The sequence below is a fragment of the Gopherus evgoodei genome, chromosome 5 (genome assembly GCF_007399415.2).
Source record: "Gopherus evgoodei ecotype Sinaloan lineage chromosome 5, rGopEvg1_v1.p, whole genome shotgun sequence".
Taxonomy (NCBI): domain Eukaryota; kingdom Metazoa; phylum Chordata; order Testudines; family Testudinidae; genus Gopherus; species Gopherus evgoodei.
The window spans coordinates 52,298,392-52,313,706 of record NC_044326.1 but is presented as its reverse complement, the minus strand read 5'-3'; the positions used below and the strand labels follow the sequence as shown (position 1 = coordinate 52,313,706).

Genomic DNA, 15,315 nt, shown 5'->3' with positions numbered 1-15,315 from the left:
GAGACAATTTAAACTTGTAAAATAATTTTCTGTACTAAAGTTTAAATAAACTAAAACTGAATTAATTTTAAAATCCTTTTCCCATGCATAAAAGCAGGAGTGGGTGACAAATTCATTGTATAACCTTGTTCTGGAAGGGCTTTTATTTAAAATTCCTTGTACTCAGTTTAATAAGCTTTAGTATAATATGCTAATAAACCTATGTACTCGGGGTAAAAGGGGCACTCTGCCCATTAAAAATGTAATCTTAACCTTCCTATCTCTCCCATCACCCCAGGTTCTCCTTATCCAAAGGTGACCAGTTCCAGAACATGCAGTATGCTGTTGAAATGACAATCACAAATATTGATGACAGAGTTGGCATTTTTTAATATTGCCCAGTTTCGCAAATTTTGTTATTTTCAGATACGAAATACTTAAAGCTCTGGAATATTGAACACTTTGCAAAACTGAAGAATATACAACATAATTCTAAAGTTAAGACTGTGTACATAACCCAGTGAATTATGCCTAGAAAATGTACTACTGCAGCACATTCAGCATTAAACTGTACTAGTTCTATTCATGTAAATAGTCAACTGGACTACACATGTGAGAAACACAAGCAGAATTTGGCTCAGTATTATCATAGGCATTAGATTAACAGAATTTTATTCTACACATGAACAGCAACCCTAAAGCAGACTTTCCATTCTTTAATGGTGCTTTTCCTTCAGAATCCTTGTAAATACATAATTCACTTGGAAAATTGTATTCCATAATTTGAAGTGAACTTAGTGCTCTCTAAAGTTGCTGGGGTAGCAGAAAATGAAAATGAAGTCTTCTATTCACAGGTAAAAAAATACAGGACAGTGATAATGCAAATTCTCCTACACAGCCCAAACATGTGCCTGAGCCCTAACTTTGAAGGACCGTCTCTAAGGACTGCCAGTTCAATCCTGAAGTCCACTAAATCCTCTATGAACATCATAAAAATGCCAGCTATGATGGTGTTTTAATATGCACCTTGTCCACAAGAAACTGGACTGAGAACATATTTAATGTTCTCTTTGTGCATAATACTTTCCAGTTTGCAAAGGAAAAGTCAATATATCATTATTAACCTAAAATTCTAATTCGGTTATATTGCCACTTAATTAAAACTGAAAGTCTCAGCCTTCATATGTTTCTGCAATGCAACTTTTTCCAGGGTGGATAAAAATCAATGATAAAAAAAAAACAAAAAACGGTGTTTTTTAATCAAATGCTTTTAAGGGTTTTAATTAAGATACATTAGAGCTCAAAGATATCTAATCCCTATTCCATGATGATCAATTCTAATTCTATAGTAGGAGACAACATATTCATGTAATGTTTAAAAAAGTTTTGTAAATGAGTTCCAATAGTTCATGGATTAGGGACCCAATTTTATGGGGTTCCAGGGGCTTCTGTATAGATTATTTAGGCTAATCTTTCTATCTACCCAATGAGACTCAGTGCTCGGTCTAGAACAGGGGTGGGCAAACTCTTTGGCCCAAGGGCCACATCTGGCTATGGAAATTGTATAGTGGGCCATAAACAGTCACAAAATTGGGGGTTGGGGTGCGGGAGGGAGGGCGGGTTATGGCTGGGGATGAGAGGTTTGGGGTGCAGGAGGGTGCTCGGGACTTGGACGGAGGGGTTCGGAGGGCAGAAGGGGGATCAGAGCTGGGGCAGGGAGTTGGGACACAAGAGGAGGTCAGGAGTGTAAGCTCCAGGCAGCACTTACCTTAAGCAGCTCCTGGAAGCAGTGGCATGTCCTCTCTCCAGCTCCTATGCAGAGGCACAGCCAGGTGGCTACACACTGCCCCATCTGCAGGTGCTGTCTCTGCAGCTCCCATTGGCCATGGCTGCTAGCCAATGGGAGTTGCAGGGGCAATGTGTGGAGCCTCCCGGCTGCCTCTACACATAGCATGGAGGGGGGACACGCCACTGCTTTCAGGAGAAGCGCGGAGCCCTGGCAGGCGTGGAGCAAGGCAAGACCCGGACCCTGCTCCCCAGCTGGAGCTCAAGGGCCAGATTAAAAATGTCTGAACGGCCAGATGCGGCTTCCGGGCTGTAGTTTGTCCACCCCTGGTCTAGAGGATACCATCAGAGATGCTTATTTTTGCAGTTCTCAAACTGTGGATGTGTGTCTCCAGCGATAACATGCTTGTTAATACCAAAAATGGTTTAAAATAAATAAATAGAGGTGAGAAATAAGAGACCTCAACCCTATTGTCCCTCTGCAAATTTGTGTACACAGAGTCAATCCCTTACCTGTCTCTAAAAGTGCAAAGTTTCAAAAAGTTCAATGAATAGAAGATTGTTGGAGGTGGAATAGATCTGGACGAGGAGAAGAAGTCTGGAGATAAATGTGAGAAGGGAGGGACAGGCGGTAGAAACAAAAGCAAAACTCCTTGCGCATCATATTCCAGAATATGTAGCCTTCATTGATTTGAGAGCTACCATACATACCATTCTCTCACTAGGGAAAACCTATAATGGCAGCAGGACATAAAAGAGACCCTGTTTGGAATATTTTAATTAAGTTCCTCTACTTGTAGGTAAGACAGGCATGCGTGCAAAACGCAAACAGTGCAACAAATAAATGCAAGGCCTGGCTGCCCGAATGAAAAAGTCATCATGAGAAGTGTTCCTTTTCAGGAGGAAGCGGCGTTGAAGATGATGAAAGGAACATGTCTGAATATGCAGGATATTAAGGTTGGTAAACTTTTTTATTTCATACTTCTTTCTTAAGGACTGCCTGTCTTCCTTCTGGATTATTCTTGAATTCTCATGTTTGAGCAAAAAATATAATAGGTACCATAGAGTAACATCATTTTAGATGCAGTTGTGATAAAAAATAAATAGCTGAAATAGGCAGATCTTCCTTTAACAATTTCACCTTTAAAGTAGTACTGAGTGTCAGTGAATGCAATGAGTAATACTAAATGAGCACTATGATAATAATAATTAAATAACTGCATTGACTTATTTTGTTTAGGAGAATCCATCTTCAACATAGAGGATTCTCAAAACTATCCACCTTCAAGATCACCATCATTTTCTATAGTTCAGAGTTATCTGCCAATGACAGTGTTTCTGTCACATCATGTATGTCACACAGCCACTGCATATAACCTGTAGCAAAAAGAAAAAAAAAATCCCCATCATCCGGAAACAATCATAGATAAGTTTGTGATAAGGATGAGCAGATTACTCAGAGGTAACTGATGAAAAAATTTATGCAACAAACTCTCCTTTCCATATGATTGAGAATCCACACTTCATTAACATGGTTCAGGCATTAAGACTAGGATACAGTCCACCCAACAGAGCAGATGTCACAGGCAAATTGCTGGATAAAGTATATGAAAAAGAAATTGAGCAGCGTGCAAAATGCGCAGAGGGTAAAATTGTTAACCTGAGTCTCGATGGGTGGAGCAATGTCCACAATGATCCTGTTGTATGTGCTTGTGTGACAACAGAAGAAAGGAATAGTTGTTTCTGTAAGGAAAACAACTGATACATCAGGAAATGCACACACAGCAGAATACTTACAAGAAGTAGCAGTAAAAGCGATAACAAACTATGAAAAAAAATTCAAATGTCTAGTATGCTGCTTTGGTCATAGACAATGCTGCAAATGTATCTAAGATGAGAAGAAATTATTTAGAAGAGAGTCCCAAGCTAACAACATATGGTTACAGTTGTCATTTGACGCACCTCCTAGCCAAAACTTCACTGTTCCAGAAATAAAGGCTAATGTTGTTGAAATTGCAAAATACTTCCGTAACAACCACTTTGCAGCAGCTGCTCTGAAAAAAGTGGGAGGAACCAAGCTAACTCTCCCATAATACATGTGATGAAACTCAGCAGTGGACTGTTTTGAGGACCATATCAAGAACTGGCCTAAACTGATAACAGTTTGTAAACAAAATAGTGAAAAAAAATAGATGGCACTGTCACAGCCAAAGTTCTCAACATTGGGCTTAAGAGAAGTATTGAATACATTCTGAGTACCCTGAAGCCTATTTCTGTAGCCTTGAACAAAATGCAGGGAAATAGCTGTTTTATTGCTGACGCTGTTGAAATCTGGAAGGAACTGAGTGAGATCTTAAAAAGAGAAATATGCAATGACAGAGTTAAATCACAAGCATTAAGAAAATGAATGGGACAAGCACTACCACCAGCTCATTTTCTTGCAAATATTCTTAATACTCAGTATCAGGGCCAAACCTTAACTGCTGAAGAAGAGGAGTTGGCTATGACAAGGACATCCAGCAATCATCCCTCCATAATACCAACTATAATAAACTTCAGAGCTAAGAGTGAACCATTCAAGAAATATACGTTTGCTGATGTTTTAAAGAAAGTCACACCAGTGAACTGGTAGAAGTCATTTAATCACTTGGATTCAGAGATTGCTGAAGTGATAATCTCACTTTTAAGAGCAGTAGCTTCTTCTGCTGGTGAAAAAAGAATATTTTCTTCCTTTGGACTAATTCATTCCAAACTGAGAAATCGTTTGGGACCTGAAAAAGCAGGAAAGCTTGTTTTTCTTTTCCAGATTATGAACAAACAGGAAAATGAAGGTGAAGACCACTGAGTGAGCTGCAGAAGCCAATATTTTAAGTTTCTCATGTTTACCTGGCTGATATAATTGACTTAATTTTTGTTTTAATATTTCATTTAACTATTTTAGTTAAAAACAATTTTAACAAAAACAAACCTGATTTTAAAAAACACGACTGTTCAACTAAATTAAAAAACTCACATGCTTATTTTGTTAAAATATTATATGTTCGCTGTGGAAGAAAAAAATCCAGAATACATAACATTGTTGTTTTAGTTAAATAAAACAATTTAAATATCTGTCTGGGGATAGTCTCCTCCTAATATAGCATGGCAAGAAAATCCTCCAAATATTAATGATTAGCCTGTTGAATTGTAAATAGTTCACCTCCCAATGACTTCATAAATATCTGCTTTAATTACCTTTGGTAAATGAAACAACCAATCATTCATTTTCTGATATAGCTGTAAAACTAATCTGAAAAGTTTTAAAAATAAATCACTTTAAAAATGTATAGTGTGTACCTTCTAAAAATGAAACCTATATCTATCGCTGAGTTGTGAAGAATATGTATTAAGGTTGTAACAAACAAGAATGCACTTTTATGTAGAAATCCATGATTAAATTGAGTCTTCCCAACTAGTGATTTAAATCGATTTGATTTAAATCAAATCCACTCTGGGTTTTTCAGAAAGTGAAAATGTAACCCATCTGCTGGTTCTTCCTTGCAGAAATTTTATTTTACAGTTTTCTGTTTTCAGATCAACTTGATAATTAAACTTTAATTGGTTAACCAGATGAAAAGGCTACATAGAAGCACATAGAACAAATTAGCTGTCATCTATTTCAAGCATTATACTTGCTGCAAGCTCCGAGTCAAACACTTAATATTCAGGTATTGAAAATAACTTACCCATACTGTGGAGCTCCTGTTTTAATATCTCCTATGGTGACATGAACATCATCCTCATCATCATCACTGTCACTGTCACTGTCATCCTCAGCCTCTGTCACCTTCTTCAACAAAAACAGACAAAAGGTACAATCAGATATTTACCTAAAATATCACAGACTTAAGCATCCATTCCAGCAAACTCTGGTAGAAAAACAAATTAACCGTAACACATTAATTTATATTTTTTGGCTTACAGCTGGCATTTACTGCTTAGCACAACAGGGTCTTACCAAGAAAACCCAACTTATCCACTGAGTCTATGTTAACGTTGATGGTATCTGGATGCAAAGAGGTGATAAGACTTACGTATCTTGAATGTCAATATGCTATTTGTGAAATGTAACATTTTGCAAAATAAAGAAAAACTGGCTTTGGCTACTCAAGACTGCGGTTTATCTACCTCGTCCATAACAGTTCAGCTCTACTGTCATCTGCTCAACACGGAAAGAACATAAAAATATAAGAGACCACGTTCTCTGCATCTTTAAATACACATTCACAGCAAATCAAATACTAATATGTACAAATGCTGGTGAAAATGTTCAGGTACATGAAATTCAGCAAACATCACAAATTTTCATTAAATAATTTACATAAACAATTCCTTTTCTCCACAGCTTGGTGAATATTACTCATCAAATAACTTAGTCAATGTATACCAATTATAGTTCTTGAATAAGTTATTTGATTTTTTTTTCTCTTACTCAAGAATTTATAACATTAAGGCATGCTTTTTAGACTGCTGTTGACCCTATATGTATACCCTTCCTATTTCCCCTTTTCCCTTGATAACCCTAATTTTATTAAAATGTTTTAATATACCGTTCTTCCATGTAGCATATAAGTTAACTGCCTGGAGATGCAAAAGGGGAAAGGGGCAGATGGTATTAGAAATGAGTATTAACATGCATACACATTTAAAACATTGTACTAATCAGTTGTCTTCGTATATCCAAAATATTAAAACTACTGTTCATTTACAAAATCAGAATTATCCCCGCTCCAAAAAAAACCATTTGCAGCACTAATAGTAATTAGCATTTACACAGTTCTTTTAACTAGACAATCACAAAACACTTTCCAAACATTAGATAAGCTTCAACATCCCTGTTAGACCTGTCATTGTTAGACAGATTTTAAAGGTGATTCTTAGTGAGAGGTTAACCTATGAGACATGCACAAGGTCACATAGTAAATACTGTTTTGGGTGTTAAGAAATTTCTGGCAAGCACTGCATATAAAAAATGAACTGAAAATTAGTCAGTGACAGAACTTACAAACTAACGTGTAAAGTCAGTTACTTTGGCGAAGTTCTTTGTTCACTGAAATTATCATTGCCCCATGTGAAAGCAAAACATACTAACGAATACGTCTGTAATATATATTTAAAATTACCGTTTTCACTACACCATTTTCAGCAGCTTCCTCTTCATTTGCAGAAGGCGGTGGAGCACTTAAAAACAGAAAATGCAAGCTAGTTACCATATGTACCTACAGGTTACAGTGAAAAAGCACTGTTACAGTATTTTGAAGTATAGCCAATGTCCCAGCAGTCTTTTATATGACTGCTAAGCAAAAATACTCTAAGAGATAACTTAATGTCAATTTTACACTACCAAGTGACACAAATTATGCAAACTAGATATTTTCAGAGTACTGTATTTTCAATTTTTCACCATGTTTGGAACCTGCACCTATTGAAGTCATAGAGTATACTTTGGGTATATTGGGAGCAGGATTCGGACCCTAGCATGCAAAAATGAGGATTCATATTTTACAATGACTAGGTTGTTTAGACATGTCTTCCATTAAAATGATGAAAGACGTGCCTGAACATCCAAGAATGCTTCAAAAAAAATTTCTATCAAGGTTTCTTTCTCTCTTTTTATCTGGCACAATAGTATACGATATCTTAGATACAACATTTGTTTAGCCTTTAAATTTGTTGTAACCTGATTTGTAACATCCACCAGTTTTGAAAATACTGTTTTTTAAGTCATTGTTGCACTCTGAAATTTATAAAAACAAGTTAACTCAATAGCCAGTGTTTTGTTGCTTCTCAGAAGCAAAAACTGACTACTAAACTTAATTCTAACACTGTGCTGATATCCTTGTTTACATTGCTTAACAAACAAAACAACATATAAGAGCCATAATGAAAAATGCTCCTTAACTGAAAAGGAGACTATTGGTACTTAAAATTATTTCCTCAGGCTGCTAGATGGGATCTGTAGTCCCAGCTTCTTTCTGGATGGGCAATCAGACAGAAAACAAATTCAGTACTAACTTAAATTGGCAACACTCCCAATGCTTCAATCAGAGTTGCACTGGCTTGTTACCAGGGCTGGTTCTGGGATTCAAACCTAGGTGTTTCACATCACTGTTTACTAGGATGACACACTGGCTATTGTTAAATTAAAAAACAATCATTTAATTTCATGTTTTTTAATTATGCTGGAATTACAAGAATGGAGACTAAAGCATTAGTAGTAGTACAACCTTCCCCACTCTGTCCCAACCTGAAATAGGCCAATTTAGGTGTTAGAAGGTAGTTTGGTATCCATTCAATACACTGCCAATAGTGATGCCAATTATTGTTAATCAGGACCATTTGTACTATGGCCAGGTGTGGTACTATTGACTAAAAACGGCAGGAACCAACTCATTTAACAACTGATCATTTTACCTGCCACATAGTCAATATTCGAAAAAGAAAACAGATTTTCCAGTGCGACTTTAATTATGAGATCACTACAAAGCCTTAAAAATTAACCAATACATCAGAGAACTAGTCCAGCACATGTTATCACTATGGCAAATACAATTTAAAGTTTATTTGCCACAGAGGCTGGTTCAATAAACCTGAAAATATTTTTCGTTACACATGCTCAAGTACAGCGACACTCAGAGAATGCACATATACCTCTACCTCGATTACAACGCTGTCCTTGGGAGCCAAAAAAACTTACCGTATTATAGGTGAAACCATGTTATATCGAACTTGCTTTTATCCACCGGAGTGCGCCGCACCCCCCCCTCCCCTCCCCCGAGCACTGCTTTACTGCGTTATATCAGAGTTTGTGTTATATCGGGTCGCATTATATCGGGGTAGAGGTTTACATTATTAACTTTCTCATGACTCCGTGTTTTTTCAGTATTTCTTTTCATCACCAGTTGTACTCAAATGTGACAAAGCACTTTTACAGCACACCTAACTAAGCAAATTAGCATTATATCAATTTTGACAAAAGTTGTAGAAATGGAGATGGTGGCAGCAAGATTAGGAAATCAAACAACTACACTGAAGGCTAGATTCCCAAGGGGGACTTAAGCCCCCTGCCACCTAGTGGGATTCACAAGCCCGAGCTGGCTGCTCACACAATGCATAGGGAGAGTTAGGTGCCACAAAAGAGGGATTCACAGAAGCCAGTAAGCTTGGTGGAGAGCTGTCTAAGCTAACCAGTACAAAATGATGAGAGGATGGGGCCTTAAATACTACCCTTCAAAGGTGATTAGGCAGCAGCTGAGCAGCAGTTTAGTGAATGCCAATGGCACACAAACTTTGGACTTTGGTACCTAAACCCTTTTGTGAATCTAGCCTCAAGGGTCTGAAAACCTACAAAAGAAGAAAGGCTCATGGGCACAGCAATGAAATACTATGGGGGCAGGGATAGCTCAGTGGTTTGAGCACTGGCCTACTAAACCCAAGGTTGTGAATTCAATCCTGAAGGGGGCCATTTAGGGAACAGGATTTTAAAAAAAATAAAAATAAATAAACTGTCTGGGGATTTGTCCTCCTTTGAGCAGGGGGTTGGACTAGATGATCTCCTGAGGTCCCTTGGAACCCTGATATTCTATGAATCTGGAGATTATCTACAGAAGATACTAGAAAATCAGAAGACAACAGAATTGTTTAATTTTCACCATCAATATCAGAAGACTCACCAATATGAAAGTAGTATTACAAAATATAATGAAATAATCCCTTTTGTTTCAATCTAAGAAATATGTTTAAATTTTCATTGACTCCTGTCCACAGATATGACCCCATGGATAGAAAAACTGGATTCAAACGTTTACAAGAAGTAGATACAGTGGAACATGATCATAATTGATCATATATAATGATTCTACTTCCATATGAAGAGGGTATGCAAGTCCAAAATTGCTTGAGTGCATTTTAGTGGACTTTCACTCTTCTTATAATGAAGCTTCGCTCCATTAGAACTGAATCCACTGTTGAATACAAAAGTCATTATATAATAAACAGATGTAAAGCACTGAATTTCAAAGGGATCATCTCTACCCCACCACTGCCCTCTGAGGGGAGCGGTAAAAAAAAATCATCTTGATGCAGTTGCTCCAGAGAATTAAGAAAAAAAAAGGGCCAGTCTTGCAATAGCTGTTTCCAGCAAAGAATAAAGTACTTGCTACAGCTACTCCACTTTGTGGCCTTGATGACACTGAAAATTGTTAGCAATTCTTCCACCATTGGTTAAACATCAGTGCAATCTTGGCATCAGTGTTAGCAGAGGTGGAAAAAATAGAATATATTGGTGTAGGCCTTTTTAACACTGTCATCTAACTCTGCTCCTAGCTAGTTACTATGGGTGACTATAAGCAGGCTTGGAAGGATTAGATTTTTTTAATTGGTACATGTGGATTTCCCTATTTCCCACCCGCCACAAACAGAAATACATTTCCATAGATGATAACCAAAATGTACAGATAGGCAGAGTACAGAGTCAACATCCAGTGATATAGACTTCTTACAAATTCCCTATGAATTAATAGTAAAAACAGGTATAATTTGTTGATTTAAGGGTATTTATTGGTATATTTTGACATGTGATGCTGAAAAGTTGTGTTTTAATGGTTTATAAAGTTTTAACTTTTTGAATCTCAACATCTACTTTCATTCAATAATTGTCTGACCCCATAATTTCCTGCAACTGTGCATTTTTAGCATTTTTTCAATTTTTATCAATTTAAACAATATTATCTGCTGAAATTATAAAAGAAAATTATTGTCACATCTATCTATAGTTATAGTGAAAAAAAACCCACACTAAATCAGCATGTCTAGATTACACTGTAAAAATGGCAGACCTCGAATGTACTTTAGTGCTTCCATCAGCATCAGCAGAACTGCATTGCGCTAGACTAATGATGGGAAAACTGCTAACTGACTTAGGAGCCTAAATCTTATTCCCCAAAAAGGGATTTAGGCATTTTGGAGTCTAAAACCAGACAGCTGGGATCATTGTAACGCTGAGCACAGCAACACCTAAATAGCTGGGCCAAAGTCTTCAGCGTAGTTGCAGCCTAGAAATGAAGATGCAGCCTTCCCAAGTTATATCTTGGCAGGATCTGTCTCCAAACCCTGCTGATGCAGAGGACAGGGCACAGTTGCACGTGTAGGGATCTCTGGATGATCTCTGTCACCAAGTTAACCCAATGCTTGGCTGAGATATGTTTTTGGATGAAGAAAAGCTAGTTGACGTTAAGCCGCTGTAAGACTTAGGTTATACTGGAAGGTAGAATAAAATGCCAAGAAGAGTTTGTAGGCACTGTGCAGTTTAGGAGGCTTTCCTGGATTCCCTGCTGAAGCTAAACTTTCACACAGCAGCACCTTGCAAGTAATATATTCTACCATCTTTCCCTGGCCAGAAGTCATGTCCTATCCTTGTGAATAATGACCTGGCTTTGGTAATTCTTGCCTTTGTCATCTCCTGCCTGAACTGCAACAATACAATCTACGTGGGCCTGACAGCTGCTGAGGAAATTAGAATCCAGCAGCATATCTCCTCACTAACACAAGATACTATGAGCATATCACACCTGCCCTCTGCTCACCACAGAAAATCATATCAAGTAGAAGATTTCAGTCCTTACCATCAACGCACTAAGTAGCCTGGTCAAGGGATACCTAGAAAACACTTACTGCTCAGGAATCTCAGTCACTCTTGACAATGCCACTTCTCAGGCACAATTTAAAAGGGCTTAACTGAAATCTAATATGTACATCCCCCAACAAGACAATCCCCAGGAACATTCAGTATATATTTCAGCCCTAGAATCTGACTTTAGGAACACACTAATCAAGTCAAATGAATACAAAACAAGAACTAGCAAAAGTGAATGGTTCCATGTTGATATTTTTAATGTCATATTTATTGTTGAATGCCTTTATTTGCTCAATATCTATTGTGTCACCTGCCCTCAAAAGAGAGCAGCAACCCCCTGGAAAACAGAGGGAAATGTTCTTATTTCACTGTAGCTTCTATGCTGAAATGCACATAGCAAGTACTAAATTACATCGTATATCCTTATATCTCCCACAATAATCCATTTAAGTGCGTGGGGAGAAGGGTGTCCCTCATTCTACAGTAGTAGGCTCCCAATGTAACAATAGTTATGTTAAAGAAATCTGTTAGTCATTTCTACTGTGATAGTGATAACCCTGAAAAGTGGACTTTCATATTTAAGACTGAACAGGCCAAATTCTAGGTTAAACCATTTAAAGAGTTAGTCAGACTGGCAGATTACATATGATATGAAGGAGATATTCAAAGGTATCAATTTAGGTGTCCAACTTCCAATGACTTACCAGTGGCTATCACTTTGCAAGGAACAGGTGTGAAATGATTTGTTCTGAATACACTTTTTACACAACTACATTAGCAAATTCACAACTATCAAGACACCCACCTAGCTTTTTGCTCCTCTGGTCTCTCTGGTTCATTTTCATCTGTCAAAAGCAAAAAACATTATTTAAGAATTATGTCTTAGAAACCATGGAGTCAAAAACAGCAGAATATCTTGCAAGCTCTAATTCTGTACCACTAAATAAAATGGTGGATCCTCCAATCCTGAGTTGGATCTGTGTGGTCAGACGTGTGAGCCAACACAATACTCCACTTAAGCCAACAAAGCTCCACAAACAGACCCTTTGTGGTATCAGGATTTTAGTTTGCAGACTGTATTCATGTGGTTAGGGTAAATGGGTATGTCTACACTGCAGCTGGAAGCAAACCTCCCAGTCAGGGAAAACAGACTCAAGCTTGCAAAGGTTAAAGGTAGCATGCTAAAAACAGCAGTGTTGATGTTGTGGCTTGGGCTGGAGCTCAGGCTCTCAAACCAACATAACCCCTTAGGTTCGACAGCCTGAACTCTAAGTCCACGCTACAATGTCCACACTGTTATTTTTAGCATGTCAGCTGAAGCCCCACAAGTGAGGGTCTGTCTACCCAGACTGGGACGCTCACTCCAAGTGGCAGTGTAGGAAGTCAAGCTCTACAAATTTCAAACCAAAAGGGAGAGATTACAGTATTTCAAACTTGTTTTCATTTTTAGGTCACTTATTTACTGTTACTGTTATACTTACATGTGAGTTATGTATGTGAAATTTTAATCTACAATAAGGAGTGCCTAAGATAGTTTATTGGTGTTGAGAATTCAAAGAATTTTAAGACAATTTATATGAAAGGCATGACAGAAAATAAGGCTTTGGTGGAACTATTCAAGTGAATGAAGGCTGCAAGAATGGCCCCTAAATATGTATTCAGTACTCCCATACCAATCACACCTCAGAATTTCCTCAAAGTACCTGAGCAACTACTACCTCTCAGACAAAGAACTCCCTCTTAGCACACACACATTCTGATCAGTCACTATATTCTAACCCTCCTTTCCAAAACAAGTGCATTTGGTACAGATTATAGATAGACCGAAGCATTATATGAATCCAGTGTCCAAATGGCCTTTCCCTCTTAGCTCTTCTACAGCCAATGGTACAGTCAATATACAGGATAGCAAAATACACTTGGAAATACACATTTTAAATCTTTGATATTTCAAAGGAGTCTAGATATAGGAAGTGCCTTGACAGGATGGTGATGGCGAAGTTACAAACCAGGAAGAATAATGGACTTGTTTTAAAGGGGGGACACATTTGTGGAGCACACAACGAGCAGTGCCCCAGGCCTGTGGCGGGAGAGGGGGGGAATAAAGAGGGGAGCGCTGAAGACCCTCAGGCGGCCAGGCAGTAGGCGGGGGCCAGCAGAAATGGGGCGGAGGGCCAGTGCCGCAGGGCGGGGGATCAGTGGAGGCATCACACTGCTTATTAGGAGACCCGGGTTGCGCCATGCCCGGCGCGGCCGCATTAGCAGGTGGTTCCCGCACCAGCAGTCCCCGGAGCGGCTCCTGCGGAGATGGGCACGCGGGGAGCGGGGTCAGAGGCAGCGGGCCCGGCCTGGGCCAGGGAGCCGGCCGAGGCGATGGGGAGAGTGGGCGCTGCGCACGCTGGGGCCTAGCGCTCCCCTTTCGGCCTCTCCCCGTCCTGCGGCGCCAGGGAGGGAGCCCGAGGCGGCCGGGCCAGGCCGGGGCCTAGGAAGGTGCGTACCGCCATAGAGCCACTCCTCCTCCTCATCGCCGCCGGTCCCGCTCAGGTCCGCCGCCAGCCGCTCCACCTCACCGGTCGACATGGCCGCCTCCCCCGGGACTCGCCGGCCCCTGCCGAGCGCGGACAACAGGCACCCGCCGCGCCGGCTCCCCGCGCAGCCCCGCGGACGCTTCCAGCGGCAGCCGAGGAGGCCGGTGTGTGCAGCGCCCGCCCCTCCCCCGCCGAGGAGCCGCCGCTCGCTGGCTCAGCGCTTCCCCTCCCCCTGCCCAGTGACTCACACATACACAGGAAAGGGCCGGGCCCCGGAGCACTAGGGTGCCGGGCCGGCCCCCACCGGGGGCAGGACAACGGGGCCTGCCCCCTCTCCCGGCAGGGCATCGTGCGGGTAGGAGTAAGGTGGCCTGGCCCTTGGGGCACAGTGGGGAGAGAACCCCCTCTAAGGGGCTGGGCTGCCTTAGGCCCACAACCATCGCAGCGGGCCCTTCGCCTGCTAACTGGTGCCACAGAAACGGGGGCTTCTCTGCAGCCAGCGGAGGGGGAAATACACACTTGCCAACCACGAGGGTTACAGAAATCCTCCGTGAGACCCAACCCCAAAATAAAAAGATTAAACCAACTCCACGGGGAAGGGGATGTCTCTAGGGGAGTAAACCCTTCCCCAGCTGGAGGATGCTGCTCGTTGCAGCTTGGTGAATCCAGCCCTGAACAGGTCCACATTCATGGAGGCCTTTCCCAGGCTACTGGCACAGGGAGAAGGGCTTAGCCTCCCTTATCATTAACGGGGGGGCTGCCATTCTGTTCCTTGATACGCACTCACGTAGCATAATCCTGCATCCTTCCACGCTACAGCCAGGATCCTGCCCTCCTCCCCTCACTAGTCTTCCCCTTGCTCCTGCAGTCTCTGTATTTCAGCTATTCTTCTCCCATATTTCCCCTCCCTTTCCCTTCATTGGCCCAGCATCTTCATCTCTTTTCTGTCACACCCTCTCTGCTCCCCATTCCCTTTAGGAATCGCTATTGCTCCCTACGTTGCCATGCTCTCCTGCACTCTTCTGTCCATTTAGCATGGGGGACTGAGACTATTTTCCTTAAAAGGCAGCCTTGCATCTGTCCCTTTCAAAAACAATAGACAATGGCTGCCATCTTTGTTACTAGAAGCCTCCCTTTCACATGAAGCAAATGGAGGCCATCTTTAATGTGGTTTCAGCCTGTGCCAACTAATGAAAAGTTTAATGATAAAATGCAAGAAGAGGGAGGCGGAAAGAAATTTGGCCCACCCTGGGTCCACTTCAGCCCAGGTATGTGGGTTTTTCTCAAAAGAGATGCTCTCATGCCATCATCGACCCTCTAAAAATCAGAACAGAAGCCTATGCAAATATT

At 40.5% G+C, this 15,315-nt stretch overlaps 1 protein-coding gene across 19 annotated transcripts in view; it reads right to left on the bottom strand.

Annotated features, from left to right (window-relative positions):
• Positions 1–14,075, bottom strand: part of FIP1L1 (factor interacting with PAPOLA and CPSF1) — a 100,075-nt gene extending 86,000 nt beyond the window's left edge. For 5 of the 19 annotated variants that reach the window (XM_030563993.1, XM_030563995.1, XM_030563998.1 and 2 more), the window contains exons 1-4: positions 13,936–14,071; positions 12,243–12,282; positions 6,927–6,984; positions 5,490–5,593 (exon numbers count right to left, since the gene is read on the bottom strand). In XM_030563993.1, the coding sequence (XP_030419853.1) occupies positions 5,490–5,593; positions 6,927–6,984; positions 12,243–12,282; positions 13,936–14,017 (284 nt within the window). In that variant the 5' untranslated portion in view covers positions 14,018–14,071. Of the gene's footprint in view, positions 1–5,489; positions 5,594–6,926; positions 6,985–12,242; positions 12,283–13,935 lie in introns of all 19 variants that reach the window. The other 14 variants (XM_030563996.1, XM_030563999.1, XM_030564005.1 and 11 more) reach the window with 8 other exon arrangements.
• Between the last annotated feature and the right edge of the window lie 1,240 nt (positions 14,076–15,315).